Source organism: Alligator mississippiensis, chromosome 2 (genome assembly GCF_030867095.1).
Source record: "Alligator mississippiensis isolate rAllMis1 chromosome 2, rAllMis1, whole genome shotgun sequence".
Taxonomy (NCBI): domain Eukaryota; kingdom Metazoa; phylum Chordata; order Crocodylia; family Alligatoridae; genus Alligator; species Alligator mississippiensis.
The window spans coordinates 160,351,629-160,371,932 of NC_081825.1; the positions used below are offsets into that span (position 1 = coordinate 160,351,629).

The window sequence follows — 20,304 nt, forward strand, 5'->3', positions numbered from 1 at the left end:
TCCCTGTCAGAAAAAAGGGTACGCTGGTTCCTCTGTACTTAACTTTAAGCAGTGTTACTTCTTTTAGCAAGGAACTTAACAACTGATCAAACACCTGTTGAAGCCAACTGAAGTTTGTTCATTGGCATCAGTGGACATTGGATTGGGCCCTAAATAAATTGCCAGGGTAACATGGACAGAAGACTTAAAGAGCTGAATTTTCAATGGAAGAGTCAGTAGTTGTGCCTATGCCAACTGACACTTGGGTCACGCACAAGGTACGTGTAGGTATAAATGGATATTTGGCCTGTTTTCACCACACAAGATTTGTTATATCTTTTTCAAGGGGTACAACAGATGCATGTGCAGATCCAAATGCCTCAACTGTGACCTTCTTTGAAAATTTGGCCCAAATATTATAAAGAGCTACAATTTTTTTTTTTTTTTTTGAACAATGGCCACCTTTATTATGTATATTCAATTTCAAAACAAAGTCTTGGTCTAGTGGATACTGTTCTGAAGACAGGCACCTCTTAACTACAGGGTTACAGGCAAAATCAAATACCATGAGGGGCATTTAATCAGCGTGAACCCATAACTAATTATTTAGAGGCCCAAACTGCACTGCAAAAAAACAAAAAAAATGTTGTGGTGGGGGGGAGAGGGAAACATAATATTTGCCATAATTGTCTGATCTTCATTCTTGATGGAGAAGTTAACAGCGTTCAGTGGCTTTGTTGAGGGACTAAGAAAGTGAGTTTGTATTTTAAAATGCTTAAATTACTTAGTTGGTGGCTACCAAAGAAAGTAAAATCAGCCAAAGATTAAAGAAAAAAATACAGTAAAATATAAGAAGAAACACATTCTTAACCTAGGAAGGAGCACATTTACCTTGTGTTATGTTCTTTCCTTTTTCTGTACATTATGCTATACTATAAAATTAAGGGTGGGAATCACCTGTAAACACTTTCACTCTCCATATCCTACTAGCAGTTCAAATAAGAACAGTGACAGGGCATTTTGGTGCTAAGTCGCATTCAAATATCTGCAAGCAACTTCACAGTTTTGTCAATGGACAAAAAGCATGCACATTATTTTGATTATTTGATTTAAAGCTTTCCTTAGTCTCAATTTGATAATTAATTGTCCTTTTCAAATAGCAAGTATCCTCCTTATGTTTTTTTATGAGAGACTCATTACTGAAGTTATTGAAAGCACAGTATCTCAAGTTGTTGCATTTACCACACAAGAATTTTTCAAGAAAGTAACTGGAGACAAGCTCCTGTACTGTATACAAAGGAAATAATTTAAAATTGTGTCTCCTCCTTATTTAGGATCTCATTTAATTAGGATTGGTTTAGCTTACAACTGTAATTCCATTCATGTTCTGTTCTGTAAGTTCACACGCTAAGACTCTGTGTATGGTTCTTGTTTCTTACATATGAAATGTGGGTCTGCTTCTGTTTAGGCATTATTTTGGCTTGCTGTTGCTTATATATCTCATTGTATCCCTCTCAGCATCTCATCCTTTCATTTATCTCAGTGACATTATGCAAGAGAACTTGTAATTGGCATCTCCTATAACACTTGCAGATGTACCATAGAAACAAAAACCATTTTGCTATGGTTTTTACCAATCAAAATGCCCCTTTTACCAGCATTTAAAAAGTCTTAACTCTATACTATAATTTCATTTTCATTCAAGTCTCTTGTACTTAATCTGACACAAATCTCTCCCTCTTCCACGTTGTATTTTAAAACTAATAGTACAAATTCTGTGTGCATCTAGAAGTAAGAGGAACATGCTATATATGTTTGTGAATCTGTTCTTTTATGGCATGGTCTTGAAGGAAATACAAGAAACAGAAATAGAGAGCAAGAAACAGTGGGCTAGATTCTGGCTATTGCAAGCTATAGGAACATCAGAGGGGGTGCTGAGTAGCTGGTTTATGGCAGCAGTTCTGACACCTTGCTACAAGTGCAGCATGCTTTCCCTTCACACTCAGCAGGCTCTACTATCTGTGAGGGTGTGTGGGTGAGGGAGGTGGGCAGAATGGGCGTTTATACATGTGCCCTGGGGGTGGGGGGAGGGGGGAGGGTTGGTACTTTAATTAAAGCAATTCCAAGAGCCACTCTAATGAAGGCACCAGAGCATCAAATGTACCAGCGGCCCCATGCTGAAAAATGGCAGTGGGAGTGTTTTAAATCTCATTGAATGAGCTTTAGTTAAAGCACCCCTGCCCAGCGTTCCCTCTAAGTTGCATGGTGTGCGCAGGTGCGCCTGACAGCGCAGCATGAGCGCGTATGTGCGGCCGCGCACACCACACAGCTTAGAAGGAACGCTGCCCCTGCTGCCACTTTGAAGTGCAAGGACGCTGATACATGTCATGCTGGAGTCTGCCGGAGTATGGTAATTACCACACTCCAACAAAGTCAATTAATTGAGTCTGCTCTGACGCGTTGTAATTACAGTACATCAGAGCAGCCTGAATGTACTTGTATAGGTACCCAGTAAGTCCCAGATATTGCAGACCTTTACTTAGGTGAATGTCTTTCCTAGTTGGACTACTTCTTTTGTTCTCCCCATGTGAACAGAGACAACTCAGCTGATTATGTAGGCATTAATTAGGTTTCTGGGATGTATAAAGCAATCTCCAGAAACTTTTAAAAAACAGTTAATGAAAGAACCATGCTGATTACCCTTTGTTTCCTAGACAATCAAGTTGTAGGCAAGAAGTGAAGTCAGGATAGCGCTTGTATGTGTATGTAAATCTATATGTATGCAATGATTTTTGTTCATAAATTATTCTCTAATTTCATTTCACATTAAACTTTAATCTTGCAAATTTATCTTTCATTCAGTGCCTTTGTAAAATATCTTGATGTTGCTTTGTACAACAGCTAAGACTCTCTCTGCCTTAAAAATTCTGTCAGCATGTGATTGGAATTACTTTTGCCAGTTTTTTTTGTAGTCTGCTTAAAAAAACACCAGAACAAAACATGTCTTGTCATCTATAGAAACTGTCAATATACAAGAAATGAAGAGGAGATCTATGGTACCACCATTACAGCCTAAAAGTAATCATTAATTGAGTAATATTTCTTTTTCAAATTTAGTGTTGCCAATTTCCATGTCTGCAGTGGTTTGTGTTTCATTTGCATCACAGCTAAAATTGTTTAGTGTGCTTGCAGACATAAATATACTTCATTGTATTCCAGAGACCTTATTGCACATGTAAAAGTATGTTTTTATAGTAGTCAAGTAACTAATAATTATCATTTAAATTTTATAAAATAATTTATTATAGGCATGTTGATTACCAGCAGTTTGTTCTTGGGTATGAAATAAATGCTACAGCCTTGCTGAAGCTAGATTTTCCTTTTAATCTTTCATCAGCAACGTTGATTACATCACTACTAGTATTTTTTGAAATTCTGTCCATAATAATGATCTAGCCTAAATAAATAATTGAAACTCAGACTTAGGAAATAAAGTTATTCAATTTGGGATATTCTCCTCAGATCCCATTCTTTGGAGTTTCCCTGCGTGTCACCTGAAGGACACAGAACGATTGAAATTCAAGTTTTAGGTAGGTAGTTGTTTACACTGGCGCATGTATTGATTGCCTTATATCTCCGTGTATATCCATCTGTACTGCACCCCTCAGGCCTTTTCTCTCATAAAACATGTAGGAATGGCTGTCGCTGAGACACTGCATCATTCTGTAATACTTGAGTTAATATTTGTGGATAAATATTAGGAGTAAAGGGGTGGGAAAAAGTTTTACAATTTTTGGTTCCTGTTAAGATAGAATGCAACAAATTCTACTGTGAAGTAATCTAGGAAGCTTCCATTGACTTATTGAAGTCAAGTTGCTTTACATAGTGGCCCTATGTCTATCAGAATGATTGAGTGTTTTTCTCAAATCTGGATCCCATTCTAGTGGAGTCCAAGTATCTGAGGCTCCAAAGGGTTGATGTTCCTGAATTATTCCATCTGTGGTGACCAGTGTAGGAAACCTCAGTGTAGCATTGCTGTCAGTTACTGTTCTGAAGAGTGAATCACTACAAGGTGTCAAAGGTCTAAAAAGCGTTGCAGGTCTTTTGTCAAGGGAGAAGTTGAGCATTCTTAAGCACTGCCCCTCATTCCTGTCATCCCTCAGAGGTTAAATCCAGGTGAGAGAAGCTTCTTCTCAAGGGTTGTCCTCTGGCTGTGAATTTGGAACATAAACATTTGCAACTCATATTCAGTGACATTTTCTTTAGGGATGTTCCTCACAAAATATGTCTTCAAGTAAAAACACTTTTCTAAATTTAAGAGTGGAGCTTGATCTAGTCACTAGTAGGTTCAGACTCATGTTCTTAAGAGCCACAGAACCATTCAGGGTCTTTCACTTTTGATGTTTTGCAATTCTCAAGCTAATCTTGCATCTGTCTGTGCCTGAATGTTTCCATTTCACAGACATTTTAAGACCCTTTGACTTTTAAGCTAATTCCTATTTTCAGGTGGATCATCTTATGAGAGTGAAAGTTGGTTTGGAGTCATGTACAAAACCTGACTTTTGAGTCTGTACAGTAATGCTTTCCTGACCCAGTCTCTGATTTTATTTCCTTAGTAGTCCTGCCAACTGCCCCGAAAGTCATTTAGCCACGAGTCCTGTTAAATAATTTATGGCTTAGCCTTCCATTACTATAAGTTAGTCCTTAAGATTCCTGTTTCTTTCCAAAGGTAGAATTTAGATTTATCTTGGTATGTTGCCTTGTCCTGCAGACCTTTGGTATCTGGCAGAGAATCTGTGTTGCATTAAACAAGACTTCAGAACAAGCTATTGTTTGAGCAGAGAGTTTAAGTTTATGATAACGAAATTCTGTGTTGTGTTTGGACATGAATCCAGAGGGTCCTTGTATTTCTAAAGAGAGCCTGTGCAGATGGATAAGTACCTCTGCATATGTGTGACTTCTTTGAGGACGGTTATCCCTGAGTATCCTGAACTATCCATAACTGACAGGCAACTTCTATAGATTAACCCCATTCAGACCATTTTCCATGTGGTTGTGCTATGCATCTGTTTCCCTCTACTCTTCAGTGCCACCCTGCCTTCGTTCCTTCAAGGACAATAATCCAGAATCTCCAAAGAGTAGGGATCTGTGGAAGATAATCCCAAATTAAGGTGAACAATAAGGTATTTGCCAGTTACTGGAGTTCTCCACTTGGATCATTTCCTTCACAGATCCATTCTCTCCCTTCTGCCTTTTTATTAAGGATTACATTTCTACAGTGGAACTGAGGCATGGTGTGGTACCAACACAGACATATACTGGAGGTAAAATGCTATTCAATGCATGCGCTAGTGCATATGTGTACTTACCTGAAATTTGACAGCTTCAACAGCTATCTAATATCTGAGGTGGTGCTCTCATACATCTCTGTAAAGAATATGGATCTGTGGAAATTCAGTAAAGGAAATTCAGTTGCTGGTAAGTAACAGTTTTATTTGACTTAGGATGCTTGGCCACAATTATAATGATTCCTGGTCATCCTCAATATTTGTAACAATTGAAGTGCCCATCTGCCTATTAGTGCATATAACTGTTTATTTTTATTCTCATGAACAGTACTGCACACCAAAGAGATATCAAACGTGCTCTAGGAGATTAATCTGTAATATTGGCTATATAAAAATGATACACAACTTTAGTTTGAAAAATTCTGTCCAATGTCAAACTTTTTCTCAGAATATGAGAGCTGATAGTACCACATTTGCTACGCTCAATATCTGACAAATTTTTGGTTATAACATCTGTCCAATTCTCTATAGTTCTGATTCTACTCCAATAGACATAAAAACTCTCTGGGCAGATGTAGTCCCTGAATAAAATTAACCCTTTTTAGGGCCTGATTCAAGGCTTACAGAAATTAGAGAGACTTTAATCGGGCTCTGGAACATGCCATTTGCATTCACTGTTTTTAAAACTAGATTACTTTCTTAGAATTAAAAAAATTCAGGGAAATTGCCAGGTAACATATGATGTGTCCATGTCTACTTCATTCTATTCAACTGTGAAATAAATGTTTTTCTCTTCTGTGCTATATCATAGATAAATTTGTATAACAGAAAAAACTGTTATAAATAATCCATTTTTTAATTTTAAAAAAATCATGTTTCTGCCTCTAACCATCAACGCATCTTTCTATTTGCAGACACCTAGGAACAATAACTTCTTTACTTGTAAATACTGTAAACTTCCATTCTCTGAAAGAAATTATCATAATGGCTTCTAAGGGCTTCTCTCAAACCTTCCATTTTTTTGTCTTATTAAACTTTCTTTTTTTCCTCAAGCTCCTCATAATCTACATTGTGGCTTCCTGTTTTATATAACTTTTCATGTTTATTTCAATGCCAGTTTATATTCATTCTTTTTCAGTTTGGGTCTTTAAGGGAAAATACTATTTGGAAGCATGTTCTCAAATTGGATAGTTTTATACTAAAGTAATTCTGTTGATTTCAGTGGAATTAACTCCTGACCTGCACCAGTGTAAGTTGGCTCAGAATCAAGATCAGAATATATTAGAAGTCTGGTGAACTGTGTGAACCCATACTATTTTAACACCAATTTTATTTGTTTAACTAAATTATTAAGGGTCCAGTCATGGGAAATGCACACAAAACTAATAAGAATTGGAAACTTGAGATATACCTTTTGGCCAAATCAGGAGGAAATGTTTGGGATTATGTCATGTAGCCAAAAAAAAAAAGAGGGGAGTTTTGGGTCCATGTTCCATGGTTGGATCAGGTCCTACAACTGTGTTAAGCAATATAAGAGGAGTTAGGTATTTCAGTTTTGTTTAGGTTGAAGGTAGCCTGTGTTGTACAAAATTCATTTACATTTCAAAGAAAAGTAACACTGCAAACAGAAATGCTAACTCAGCATTGTATTTTCTTTCTGTGTAGATACTCTGCAATCTCAGCTTATCAATATGGGTGTTATCCCTACATTAGTGAAATTGTTGGGCATTCATTGTCAAAATGCAGCTCTGACTGAAATGTGCCTTGTTGCATTTGGAAATTTAGCAGAACTTGGTAAGTCCAGGATCCTAATCCCAAATTGCATACAATGTATTTATCTTTTTAAGATTAAACATAATCAATTTTACGAAGAATTTTCCATTCTTCTTAATGTATACAAAAATATAAAGCACTGGAGCTCTCTTTATTGTTTCTTTAGCATAGCTTGTTTGCCTTTTGTACAAACTTAAATTTCTCTGAGTCCTTAATACATTGTACATATTATGTTAAGTTTATTTAATGTAACAAAATGTGCTTTAAATTACTCAGGGTTTATCTCCTTATTATTGTTGCCTATTAAAACCCTGAGATAAAAAGATAATGCAAATAATAAGTAATAGTAATAACCCTAATTTATCTGCATATAAAGTCAAACTGGAGATAAATTTGGCTCAGCTCAAGGAAAAATATTCACTAAATGGGACCAGGGATACATTGGGCATGTCTACATGTACGTTAATGTGCCATAAACAGCGCTACTGCACAATAGCATCAGTGCACATCTTTTATGTGACACTAACGCACTGTAGACTAATTCTGGTGCACATCAGTGCATTAGCATGGCTTTCACCGTGATGCGCTAATGTACAACAGAATGTCTACTGCGCTTCTAGTGTCTTGTGTAGATGTGCCCACCCATTTCATAAACTTGTCCTCATTTTAGAAAGTAGAGCTTTAAGATGCCCTAGGTTAAATATGTGGCTATAACTAATTATTGATAGGAAGGAGCTGATTTAAGTTTAAGCAGATAAAGTCACCATTACATTTAAGCCAGGATCAATGTTGCATTTCTGTTTGTCCCGGACCAGAAAAGTCCTGGGATTGTTGTGTACAGACATAGCCATTTCAGTCAGGGTTTAGTGAGCCGCCAAATGCACTGCCATTTTTCTGACATTGATTCAGTCCTGGGACAAAATGGTTTCTCCCAGAACAAATGTAAGGGCTGTCTGTAGCCTTAGAAAAGTATGTAAAATTTGATCAAAACCTGTTTTGGTCAGATCTGTGGCCCAAATTCTACTCTGACATCCCATAAAATACTAGTGCTTTCAATGGAATTGCGTATAAGCCAAGTGTGTTTGGCCCTGTGTTTTCTTATTTGTGTGTTTTATACTGAGTATAGTGTATAATAGGCATTAACTGAACTACAGGCCAAATACTACCCTAATACAAACAAATATCCTGTGCATGCTACCCTACAATATTTTTTGCTAAGGGGCAGTAGTGATGTTCCCAGAAGCAGTTATAACATCGCACATCAAAATACTGGCAAAAGAATGTATGTGACTTGTGACTTAGAGAAACCAGTGGTGTGGATGGACATCAGTAGCATGTGATGGCTGTTTGGTGGCCTGAAATTATCAAATAATCCCAGGTTTCAAAGCTAGACAGACTATTTGTGCATTAGCAGTACATAACATTTCACATAGGAATCCTTGCAGCAAGCCCAGTTTATTTACTGAAGGACAAGTGTCCATATCACAATCTGACAAAAAGAGTCATCATAAATGGCACTTCTACCAAGTATTAGATGTAAAATATTCAGACTAGAGACTATGTCTTATATATGTCTGTACATTGGAATAGACACCTTTATTGAAAAATGAATGCTCCCACAGTACAAATAAATAATACAAATTATATGAATTAATTGTAATATTTGATGGTTTCTCCTCTGAAAAGAAGAATTGTGCACTGAATCATACCCTCCAATTTTTAGAGGTGGTCTTAGTCTGTCCAAATGAAACTAAAAGTACTTACTTATGCAAAACAATATCAGGCAAACTTCTGTGGTTGCTGATGTTACCATACTGGTTATCATGCATACACTGAAAGCAATCTCCAGTTCTATTAGTCTTATACTAACTTACCTTATTTTTTAAAATAACTGAACCGTACTTCAGCATTAGATTAGTATTAGAACTTTGTTTCATAACTTCAGGGTTTTATCCTGTGGTCTGCATCTCTTCAATGAGAGCATGTATAATGCAGCTAATTCACTTCTGCAGCATTATGTAGAACTTCTTTTCTCCTGTGCTAAAAATAAAATGCAAGCCTGGTAGGAGTGCAGATTGAGTAGCAATGGTTGTTACTTGCAAGTTACTTGTAGATGCATGTGAAATAAGGGAATTTGGCAGTATAGTGGCTCTCTTGCACTCAGTTGAAAGTGCCTCTGAATCAGGAGACATTAAATGGGAGACATTACATTTGTTCTGCTTGCTTAAAAAGGACACCAAAACACTAAAAACAGCCTCTGTTTTGTCTCTGCAAATCAAGTTGTCAGATAACTTAACACTAACATTTTCAGTTGCAGGTAGAAACAGAGGCTGTATTTATGGCCCCTATGGAAATTTAGTTTTAATGACTAAATGTCAGGCCATAAATGCTAAAATGCTTTTCCTCTTAACATTCCTGAGTATGAGCACAGAGAGATATCAAGATCTGAGAAGTGGCCCACTTTTCTCTAGAAAAAAGAAAATGTTAGTGTGGAGAATTGCTGCTGTACTGCAACATGGAACTGATCCAGAGAGACTTCAGTAGGCTTTGGATCAAGCTCTGCATGAGCTTCATTAAAATGTTTGACTGCTTACAGCTGCAGCTGCATACTTAGGGTCCAGATGATAAAGGGAGCTGAGGGCACTTAACCTGCTGATCCTAGCAAGAGCATTTTGGATCAGAGCACATTTCACTGCAAAAATCAAATAAGGTTATCAGGACTCTCTCCTTGTTACACAGTCAGAGAAGAAATTCAAGTAAGTGTTTTGCCCCAAGTCAGATGCAATATATCAGGTTCAAATTGTTTAGTCTCCAAAGTCATTTTGAAATTGAAGAAGGCTAATGAAAGAACAGGAAAAAATGCTGAAATAAATCATGCTGAAGTTGTAAGGAAAGATGATAAACCAGACTAACAGTGGCAAGAGTTAAACATATTCACTTCATTTTCATCTGTGTATAAAAGAGTCTTCCCCATAAAGTATTACATCGCCCCCTTTGGGGTTGTCACTTTTAAAAGCTACTCTTTTGTGTGCACACCCACAGATCACACTGAGAGCTGGACGCTGGAAGGCAGAATTGCCACGTCAGTGCAGGAGAAATGGGCAGCTAGAGTTTTACAGGATTTGGAGGGATTACACAGTTCCTCCACTCTTCACTGAGTTGTTTCTGCTCTCAGGAGTTCTGATCACACTTCTGTTGAAGTCAATTGCAAAACTCACTTTAATTTCACTAGAGCATGATTGGCTTTGAGAAACTGCATTTCTATTAGTCCTCTGAGATCTGCAGACTCAAGTAAAGGAACACAAGTAAAGGAACAAAGAATAGATGTTTTTCTTTTCCCAGATTCTGATCACAGTTAAATGGCAGTGAATTCTGAATAATGCCCTTGGCTTCCATGGAGTTATTTCTGACTTGTGCTATTGTAACTAAGCTCAGAATTTGGCTTTTACCTTTTGCAATACTAAAAACATCAAAATGTGTTTGATACACAGGCACTCTTAAATGAACACAGGCTGGAATTTGTATGCCAGGGCGCACTATTACTGTGCCTCCCCAATCCTGGGCCAAGTGTGCACTAGAAGGATCTCCCTCATATAAATTAGAGCAGCCTGAATGCAACTATAAAACACACACTGCCAATGGCAGCAGGAGACCATTGCAACTGATCTGGATTGCTGGATTTGGATAACACATTCTCTTTTACTGCTGACCATTAGAGTTGAATAGGTAGAGTGTAGGAGTCCTGATGTGTTGACTCCACACCTGTAATGCCTCTTCACTGAGGTGAAAAGGTGATTAACCCTGTTAATCTTCTTGGCTAGGGACAGAAGTTGAACACAAACCAGTATAAGTAATCAGAAACTGGCTTAAATCTGTAGCATCACAGAAGTTCAGTTCACATAAACCACTTTCAACATGAACAAAACCAGTGTAAGATAAACAGGTACAGATGTAGTATTAGACTTAACTCATTAAAATTAAATCAGTTATTGAACTTCTGTCCCAGATCCTTCCTGATTCAAGTTCACTCACAGTCCCCCAGCATCCCAGGATGCTTTGCACCTCTCCCCGCAAACCTCTCCCTCTCCCCCACTCCCCCGCAGGGTGGGTGGGCTAGCCTTGGCCCAAACTGTCTGCTGCAGCCAAGCAGGGAGGAGGGCTCTTGCATGCCCCAGCTTCTGGGCTAGGCCACTGCAGACACGACTGCATTTCCAGAATCAAAAGTGAACATATGTTCACTTGCTTATCAGTTCAATCTACGCAGTTTTAACTAACTTGTGAAGACTGAAGTGATTCAGCCTCGGGCTTTTTGACTGTTGGCAGTGTGAAGCAGCCCCGTTCACTGAAGAAAATCTGTCCTTGTGGCTTCATCTGTGCAAAAATTCAAAAGTAAATGCCACCCGCCTGCAACCATGTAAATATTAAAGATCTCAGTCTGACCTTTCATCTCGGCCTAGAAAATTCAGTACATAATGTGTAATTTTTCTTGTTACTCTGAAGACAGTCAAAGTCTTAATTTATATCTTTGTAATTTTACTGTTGCTATGGATACTTTTACATTTTGCTGGTGCAAATTTTTAACAGCCTTGAACATAATTAATAATTTAAGTCAGTACATTTATCTTAAAGCCCTAGACATTTTTCCTTTTCTTTTAGTGACAAGCATGAGTATTGGCGTATATTGTTCTTGTCTGTGAAGAGCACTTAAGCATATTAATCATTGTACTGAATAAATCTGGTAGTGAAGAGAAGAGAAAACAGTTCTACCTTTTGACTTGGTTCGTGTACTCTATACTCAATTTTCCCTTTTGCTTCACAGAATCAAGCAAAGAACAGTTTGCCTACACAAACATTGCTGAAGAGCTTGTGAAACTATTCAAGAAGCAAATAGAACATGACAAAAAAGAGATGATTTTTGAAGTTTTGGCTCCTCTGGCAGAAAATGGTGGGAAGTTGAACCTCCTTTTTGTGACAGTCATTTCTATTTTTTCCCTCATAGACTATTATCTGTATGCCAGTTGTTAAAAAAAATATTGATTTGGCAGGAATTTTGTCACCTTGCTCAGCAATGTAATCTTTCCTGGAGATGCTGCATTGCCTAAGTCTGCCAGTAACTGCAGAGAGAATAAAATGTAAAGATTTCCTGACTACCTGCATATATGCCTGAGGGTCAGCAACTCCTGAGTCCTAATCCCACCTCTGACACTATCTCATATCTTTGAAAAACAGTTGTAGGTTGCCACTTTTATGAGAGAATTTGGGGCTCCAAATCCAGAATGGACAGAGGTACCTGCCTGCAGCCCCAACTCAAGTGCACAGGCTCCAGAGAGAACGGTAGAAATCAGTTATACCCCTGTGTTTAACATTGCCTGTTAGCTAGCTCTAGGCAGTTCACTGTTTGGGTTTTTAAGACTGTCCTTCAGAGATGTCTGCCTGTCTATGTACACTCTACATGGCATCCAGATGTCTAACTCTGGCTTTTAGATTTTGTTCCTAAAATTTACACATTGCAGCACTTAACTTGCATGTGCCTAAGACCTTTGCATCTGGCCTGTAGTTGATTAACCTCAGGAGAAATTGAGTTCAAACTCTGCCTCAGTCTGTAATGAGCTGTTCCGTGTCGGTCTAGTAACTTTTAAGCACATCTGCTCTCAAGAGATCCCAACATAGTTTGTGTGATTTACCATCTGTGCTTAAGAGGAAACAAGAAACAGCATCAGCTGCATATCAGATATAAGGGATCAGGACTGAGGTGCGAGACAGACTTGTGTTATGAGACTGCTCCTTACTTGCCCACTCCATGTGTTACCCTATCCAGTATTGTTATTCAGAAGTGTCAAAAGGCATTCACAGTTTTTGCTTTGGAAAAAATAATCTTGGCATCGTATGCTGTTTTGCTGCTTAGGGGACTAATTCTGCTTCAGATGTGCTACTCGGCCAGTTAGGGCCTTTATTTTCAAAACATGAAGAAAAGTATATTTTTGGCAAAGATTTTTTCTCTTGTTACCAGCAATGGATAAACACACTATTTGCCTCTCTGTTTAATAATGCGTGTTTTGACAGAATGTATTGGTTCATATTGCAGAGCCGGAATACAAATTAAGTTCACAGAAATACATCTGCATTCCTAAAAACAGGACACATGTCACTCAAGCTCTCACTATGCAGTGTGGCAGAAGAATTTGATCTGGTTTTTGATAAATATATTTTTATAATTCACTAAACTTAATTCTTTTGTACAATGGCTATATTTTGTAGTCAGAGTAAAATACAGTAAGCTCCGCTGTGGAAGGAAACATCATTTGGTGCGTGTTAGGAGGCAGTCAACTGAATGCCCCTTGCTATTATTCAAAGCATGTTGATATGTGCTATCACAGTAAACCTGTCACAATTATATCATTTAGCCACCTCTAATTGTGAAAGTGGGGAGCATGTCAGCAGGCTAGAACATTTAAATGAGGCATGCATGCAGTCAACTCTCTTTTAAGGGTCCTAGTGCAATGATTTATATTTCCAATCATAACACACCGCAACCTAGTATTCTGTAACCAAGGGAACATCATAGTTTTTAAAGTAGCTTGGTACAAAAGTACCTATTTAAAAAAAACCTCCCAACTGAACATTTTGGGTCTCTTCGCATAAGGTTCATGAGCAGACCAGCGGCTCTGACAGAAACATTGAATTTTTACACAAACAGCATAACTTTACGACTGAAGCAAAAGCATTATATTATGGACAAAGTCAGACCAATCCTTTAAGGCAGGTGAAGATGGGGTGGCCTGTCACTGTCCCTCAGCGTATGACCATTCCCAGATCTTTTGAAACATAACCTTCAAAATTCCTGGTTCTAGAAAAAGATCTAAGAGGGATGGGCCAAATTTGTTACTAGTGTAACTCAACTGAACACATTTATTTATATGCTTTCCTATAGGACCAGTGACAATACACAAACAGTAACAGAAATATCTTCATACAACAAATTTAACTTCTGAGCTTAGAAAGCACCATTATTCCAATGATATAGACGGGGACATCAAGCACTGAGGAGGTGGGTGGGAAGAGAGACTTCTTCAGCTAGAAACAGAACCCAACATCTCATGAGCCTCCTCTTTGTTGTATCTCATTGACTTCAGTAGCTGAGAACAGAATATGGCCCAATAATCTTTCTTCAGCAAGGAATAAATTACCCTCCCAGCTCAGTATTCAGAAAGTGACTTTGACCCTGCTCCTGCTGCTGCCATCACTAGATTTAATGGGAGTCAACTTGGCTCCACTGAAGTCCGTGGGAGTTTTCTCATTGATTATGATAGGGCACTCACATTTACATATAGACATTCCCATTGCCAACAGTGATGTTTCTGCATGTAAAAGACCCATATGGGCCCTAGTTTTATTTCACTTAGCGGTTTTTAGCACAGTTCAAGGCCTGTGAAAAGCACTTAATGGAGCACTACCTGTGTGATGCTGCTGCACAAGCTTGGAGGTCAGGATTGAAGGAGCTCCCACAGGGGGTTCACATGATTTGAAAATGGTGGAGGATAATTCCAAGGGGCTTTTGCTCCACTGTGGAAAGATGATTTGAGAGGCAAGAGCAAGGGTGAAGCAGCAACAACACAGATAGACTGGGCAAATACTCTTGCCCCTTAGGAGTGAGAGATGCAAGGGCACTGCAATTTTAAGGCTGGAGAAAGGCCCTGATAGGGTCTCTCTTCCTGTAGCTTTCCCTAGCATGTAGCACTTCAAATCAAACTTTATGGGCGTTTAGAGACATGCCATGGTGGGGTAGGGCACATTAATTAGAGCAGCTCCAAGAGCTTTAGTTAAAGTGCCCCCACTGGCATTTTTAAGCATGGGGACACTGATACACAAGGTGGTGGAGTCTGCTCCAACACACTATAGTTACATAGGTGCCCTATGTTTCTAGCCCAGGCACAAGAGATACAATTGCCAATTGGAGATTTAATTTCAGTGCAGTTCACTCTTGTGCCTGCCTTTTAAAAAAATCTCAGTAAGTAATGCTAATAATAATAATAAGTAATACAATACATTACAATATAATATTTATATTTATATCCAGAGGATTGACGGTTGCCTGCTACTTAGGAGCCCCAGTCATAGACCACGATCTGACTATCCTAGATGCTGTCCTAGAGAGCTTACACCTAACATTTAGTCCATGCAAGAGTGTAAGACATGATCAGGACTGCATGTTTCCTCACTCCTACTGGTTAATACTTGAAAAACTAGAGATTAATGAGTCCTTTCCCTTTCTTGTTAGTCATGACATTTTCACAGATACTAAAACGTGTTCCAGCTTCCTTTCAGGGCAATAGATTGTGTCCCCACAAGGGAGAATAATTTCCTTTTACACAGCTGTATGGAACAAGCTTACTCTTTATCCATGGAGATGGCCGAGAATCTAGGCATTGAAATAACTTAGAGGCAGAGACAGAAGGCAGTCCTGTATAATTCCTAGCACAGGAGGCCTCCAAGTCCGTTTGGTGCCTCTGGGTCCAACTGTAACACAAACTTCAATTAATATTTACTATAAAAGAACAGTAGACTGTTTCTAGAGAAAGATGGGATTGTGCCTTCATAGCAAGCTTGCCTTGATAGTGTGGCTGGTGAACCACATCAAAACAATTTTTTTAGTGCATGGTTACAAATTATTTACATCACATTGATTCTGTTCTGTTATTTTCAATTCAATATTTGTCTTTGTAGTAGGTAAGAAATTTAAGGGGCATCTGTTACTGGTTTTTAAACATTGTTTTTCAAATCCCTACATGAATCCAATCTGTATTTTTAAAGTATATTATTATATCTTTCTCTTTTGAAGCAACATTATTATCTACCACTAAAGTAGAAAGGAAATCTCTTTTGGGCACTTGGAACTCAACTTTACTTTCAGTTATAAGGGAAATCTTTCCAATGTAACAGAGCAGAATTTGACCCTGGTGTTAACAAGAAACTAGAGCTATAGATTTTAGCCATTCAAACTGAAATTATTTTTATTATGACTGGAATACAGAGGCAGACAGTAAAACAAATGACAATACTGAATATCTTCCCCACTTCCTATTTCCTCAGTATTGCTACTGTATGCATGTGTCTACACAAGACATTTACTGCACAGTAGACTAATTAGGTGGGAAGTGAATGCCTGTGTTAACATGTGCCCCTGTTAGGTTGGGGTAAACTGATATGCTCCACAGCAGGATAGTATTTATATCCTATAGTAAAAAACTCTGCAGCAGTGCACGTGTAGACACTGCCAGCTGGGGCACAAGGGTGCTTCAGTGTTGGGGGCTGCCTGCCAGCTCCCTGGCCCTGTCAGCCTCTCAACAGCATGTTGAGCTGTGGGGGAAGCTGCCCTGGGCTGGCAGGCTGATCCCCTGAGCCCCCTGCCAGCCGGGGCTGCTCCAACCCTGCTCAGCTTGCTGCGATCCCAGGTACACTTTCAAACAGCAGTAAACTCCAGATTATATTGCTTCTTCTTAATAACACGTGTAGACGCATCCAGTGTGTATGTGATAGATATATTTTAACTCATAATCTCAACACCTGTATTCATGATATTCTTTAGATGTCATTAAGCTGCAACTGGTTGAAGCAGGTCTGGTTGAATGCCTACTCGAGATTGTCCAGAAGACTGTAGACAGTGACAAAGAGGATGACATTGCTGAGCTTAAAACAGCCTCTGATCTTATGGTTTTATTACTACTTGGAGGTGAGTATTGTGTATTAGTACATTTTGCAAAGCAGGTAATGTCATACTTGACAGATTAATTTTGCTTTACATATATTGAGTATATCTTTCTCATAACTTTAACGACTTGCTAGCTAGTTATTTTTAATAGGCCAGATTTGTACCCTGTAAATTGAAAACAATTATAGGAAGATCAGTATTATAAGCAGGCAGCAGAGTCTGGTATAACACTTGCATTTCTTTTGCTTGTCATCCATCTATACTTTTTGCCTCCAGATGAATCCATGCAGAAATTATTTGAAGGAGGAAAAGGGAGCGTGTTCCAAAGGGTGCTTTCCTGGATTCCTTCCAATAACCATCAACTACAGCTTGCAGGTGCACTGGCCATTGCAAATTTTGCCAGAAATGGTAAGGATATGCCATAATAATTTACATTAATGTATTTGCACACAACACATTAAAAAGGTGAAGAATATTGTTGTGGTGAGATTTTAGTTAAATTTGGCTTTAGGAAATCATAATTATTCTTACACATCATGATTTCTGGAAGATATTAGCTTTGTTTTCCAAACTCTTTTTTTCAATATTGAAGATAGACATAATATTAAAGAATTTCTTTCACTCTTTTTAAGGATTGTTTTTAAACCTGAGTAATTTTTATGCACTCTTCAAATAATTTTAACAGTGTGTAGTCTACTGGGTATATTGGATTAATATCTTCTATTTTATTCTTCACACCATGACACTAAGTGTAGCATTGCTACCGTTACTGCAGTTGATACAGGCAGTCAAATGCTCTAATTTACCTGAACTGTAAAAGTGAGAAAAGGGAAAACTGGACTGCTATACTGAGAAGGCATTATTCACTCAAGATAGCGCTCAGTATTCCACAAGTGACTTGGCTTGTCTCATGCAGATGGAAATTGCATCCACATGGTGGATAATGGCATAGTTCAAAAGCTGATGGATCTACTAGACAGACATGTGGAAGATGGAAATGTAACTGTGCAGCATGCAGCACTGAGTGCACTTAGAAACCTGGCAATTCCAGGTAAGGTTCACTTTGCCTTCTTGAGAGTGAAGTTCTGGCTGTCTGTGTGAAGCGCAGGGGCGGTTGGGGCAAGGGAATGGGGATGGAGGGGGTACGTGTGCGTGTGTCTGTGAGAGAGAAGCCACACTTATTTGTACATCTTTTTGGACAGGTTTTGCAGCCAGCAAAGTCACACACCCATTGGCCATGTTTATGCTCCTGTCTTTCCGTAATACTATAAAAGCTGCTCTGCTGTTTGGCTCAGCAACATGCAGGGAGGCAAGTGGACACTTCAGTGCAGCTTCTCCCCCTGTCTCTTCTGTACAGTGGAACTGCATGTATTTGGCAATGGTTTGGGCTTTTTCTGGCTGTTGAGGGTCTCCAAAAGATGGTAATACTGAACAGGAAGCACCAATCGCTTTTCTGGAATACTGTATCTGACTGTGATTTTCCAGATCTAGGGTAAGAGATAGAGAAGGCCTGCTGGAGCACTCAGCCGATTTCTAACAGCCTTTGATAATGTGCTATCTAAATGCTAAATACTGTTCTTTTTAATTATTTCATTTGTCTATTTTGATTACCTAAACCTAAAACAAGGAACAGTCGTACAATAAGCCAAAGCAGAGATCTAGTATAATCTATTTATAAAATATATGCTTCTCAGTATCCTGAGTAGAACCAGACATTATTCTTTACTCCTCCTTTACTGAATGCATTCCATTTTGAAACCCTGTGGCCTTCTTATTCTTGTGAGCAGCCCCATGGAGGTGGAACCAACACAACCCACTACAAAGAGATGGAAGATACTGCACAGGGCAGGTGACACTCCCTGCATAGTAACCTACATAGCTGCTTTCATGCATTGGCAGAGCAAGAAGTTGACCCCATTACCTGGATCCTTCGGTTCTCTCCCTTACCGGAGGTACAGTGTAACACTGGGGCCACAGTACTTCAGACCTTTAGAACTGGATTTGTCTCCACAGAACATTTCTATTCTTCCTCTGTAGATGCTGTTAGAGGATTTGTCTTCCAGTAGCTCAAGAATTCTGGCAGTCAACTGAGGTCTCAGACTGAGGGCTGGGAACTAGATTTCTGGACAAGAAACAAATTAACACTCTGTCCTGGTAGCCAAAAAAAGAATATTCATATTAAATCTATTCAGTACCTGTGCACATGTGTACACCTTTGTACAAGGTTCACACTAATATGCTGTTTTTCAGCCAATGTGACAAAATTGCATGAGGACTGTCTGTCTTGGAAGTAAAGCATATCATCAAAAGCATTTTGACATAATTTCTGTTCTTCTTCATGCAGTTGTAAATAAGGCTAAGATGCTATCAGCTGGCGTTGCAGAAGCAGTGTTGAAATTTCTCAGATCTGAAATGCCCCCTGTTCAATTCAAGCTTCTGGGAACGTTACGAATGTTAATAGATGCACAAGGTAAAAATAAACTGCTCTTTATGTTAAATGCATCTCTCTCTGCTTCAATCTGTGATATGCTGTTAAGGCTCTTATGGAAGAAAAACAGGTCTCTTTTAATTTTTTTTCTACTTTGTTTCTGAAGCCTTAGAATAAATTTAATACATATGCAAAGTGAAAGAAACGTGGGCTGGTTTTTAAAAGCCCTGGGTTGACTACCATGGACAATCAAGAACAAGTTTCAAGCACTTATTTACTTTTATACTTCAGAATTCTTCCATACTGCCATATCATGAATATGTATCTCACTGTAGGTGTTTTGACTTAAGCTGCCAGTCATGTTGGGCTCTTCAGTTTCAACTTTTTGCATCTCTTCCTACCGAGCTCTCTGGAATAGACTGATGTATTTATTAATTGATAAATCGCAGTTTCAAGCTGAATAGATGTCATGCAGTTTTATGGTTATCACATAGCAGCCTGAATTACAGTAAATAAAATGGCAAGACAGTGTGATTTGAAGAGCCCCAGTACCATTTGGGATATCCTTTTACTTTAAATTCAGAAGATATTTTTAAATTGCTTTATCAGAGTTTCTTGTGGCCCCTGGCAATACTGTGGCATTTACCAAGAATTGTAAGAACAGGCCAGGTTTCAATTTTATATATTTATACCTGTCCTTTAAAGGCCAGTTAGCATCATAGGGCACTTTTACAGGTGCTCTGGGGATGAGAGGGGCGGCACTTTAATTAGAGTGGATCCGAGAGCCACTCTAATTAAAGCACCACAGCATCTTGTCTATCAGCATCCCTGCATTTAAAAATGGCAGCAGGGGAATTTGAACTAAAGCTCATTCAACGAGCTTTAGTTCAAGCACCCTTGCCACCATTTTGAAGCACAGGGATGCTGATAACACAAGACAGGGGAAGCTGCTGGAGCACAGTAATTCTCATGCTCCACTGTAATTACAGTGCATTGGAGCAGCCTCTGCACTCATGTACAGGCACCTAAAGTTACTGCTGTACTGTAGCACGTCCACATCGCCTCCAGAACATCCACTGGTGCTCAGTAAATTCCTAAGGTGGGTAAGTGCATGTAACATGCTCTTT

The 20,304-nt window shown here is 38.7% G+C and overlaps 1 protein-coding gene across 7 annotated transcripts in view; it reads left to right on the plus strand.

Moving 5' to 3' along the window:
- RAP1GDS1 (Rap1 GTPase-GDP dissociation stimulator 1) overlaps positions 1-20,304 on the plus strand; it is a 174,338-nt gene that overhangs the window by 133,927 nt on the left and 20,107 nt on the right. For 6 of the 7 annotated variants that reach the window (XM_019488073.2, XM_014600233.3, XM_006278537.4 and 3 more), the window contains 6 exons: positions 6,933-7,061; positions 11,860-11,985; positions 16,627-16,770; positions 17,026-17,157; positions 17,666-17,800; positions 19,094-19,219. In XM_019488073.2, coding sequence (XP_019343618.1) covers positions 6,933-7,061; positions 11,860-11,985; positions 16,627-16,770; positions 17,026-17,157; positions 17,666-17,800; positions 19,094-19,219 — 792 coding nt within the window. Of the gene's footprint in view, positions 1-6,932; positions 7,062-11,859; positions 11,986-16,626; positions 16,771-17,025; positions 17,158-17,665; positions 17,801-17,951; positions 18,242-19,093; positions 19,220-20,304 lie in introns of those variants that run through there. The other variant, XM_059722338.1, reaches the window with a different exon arrangement.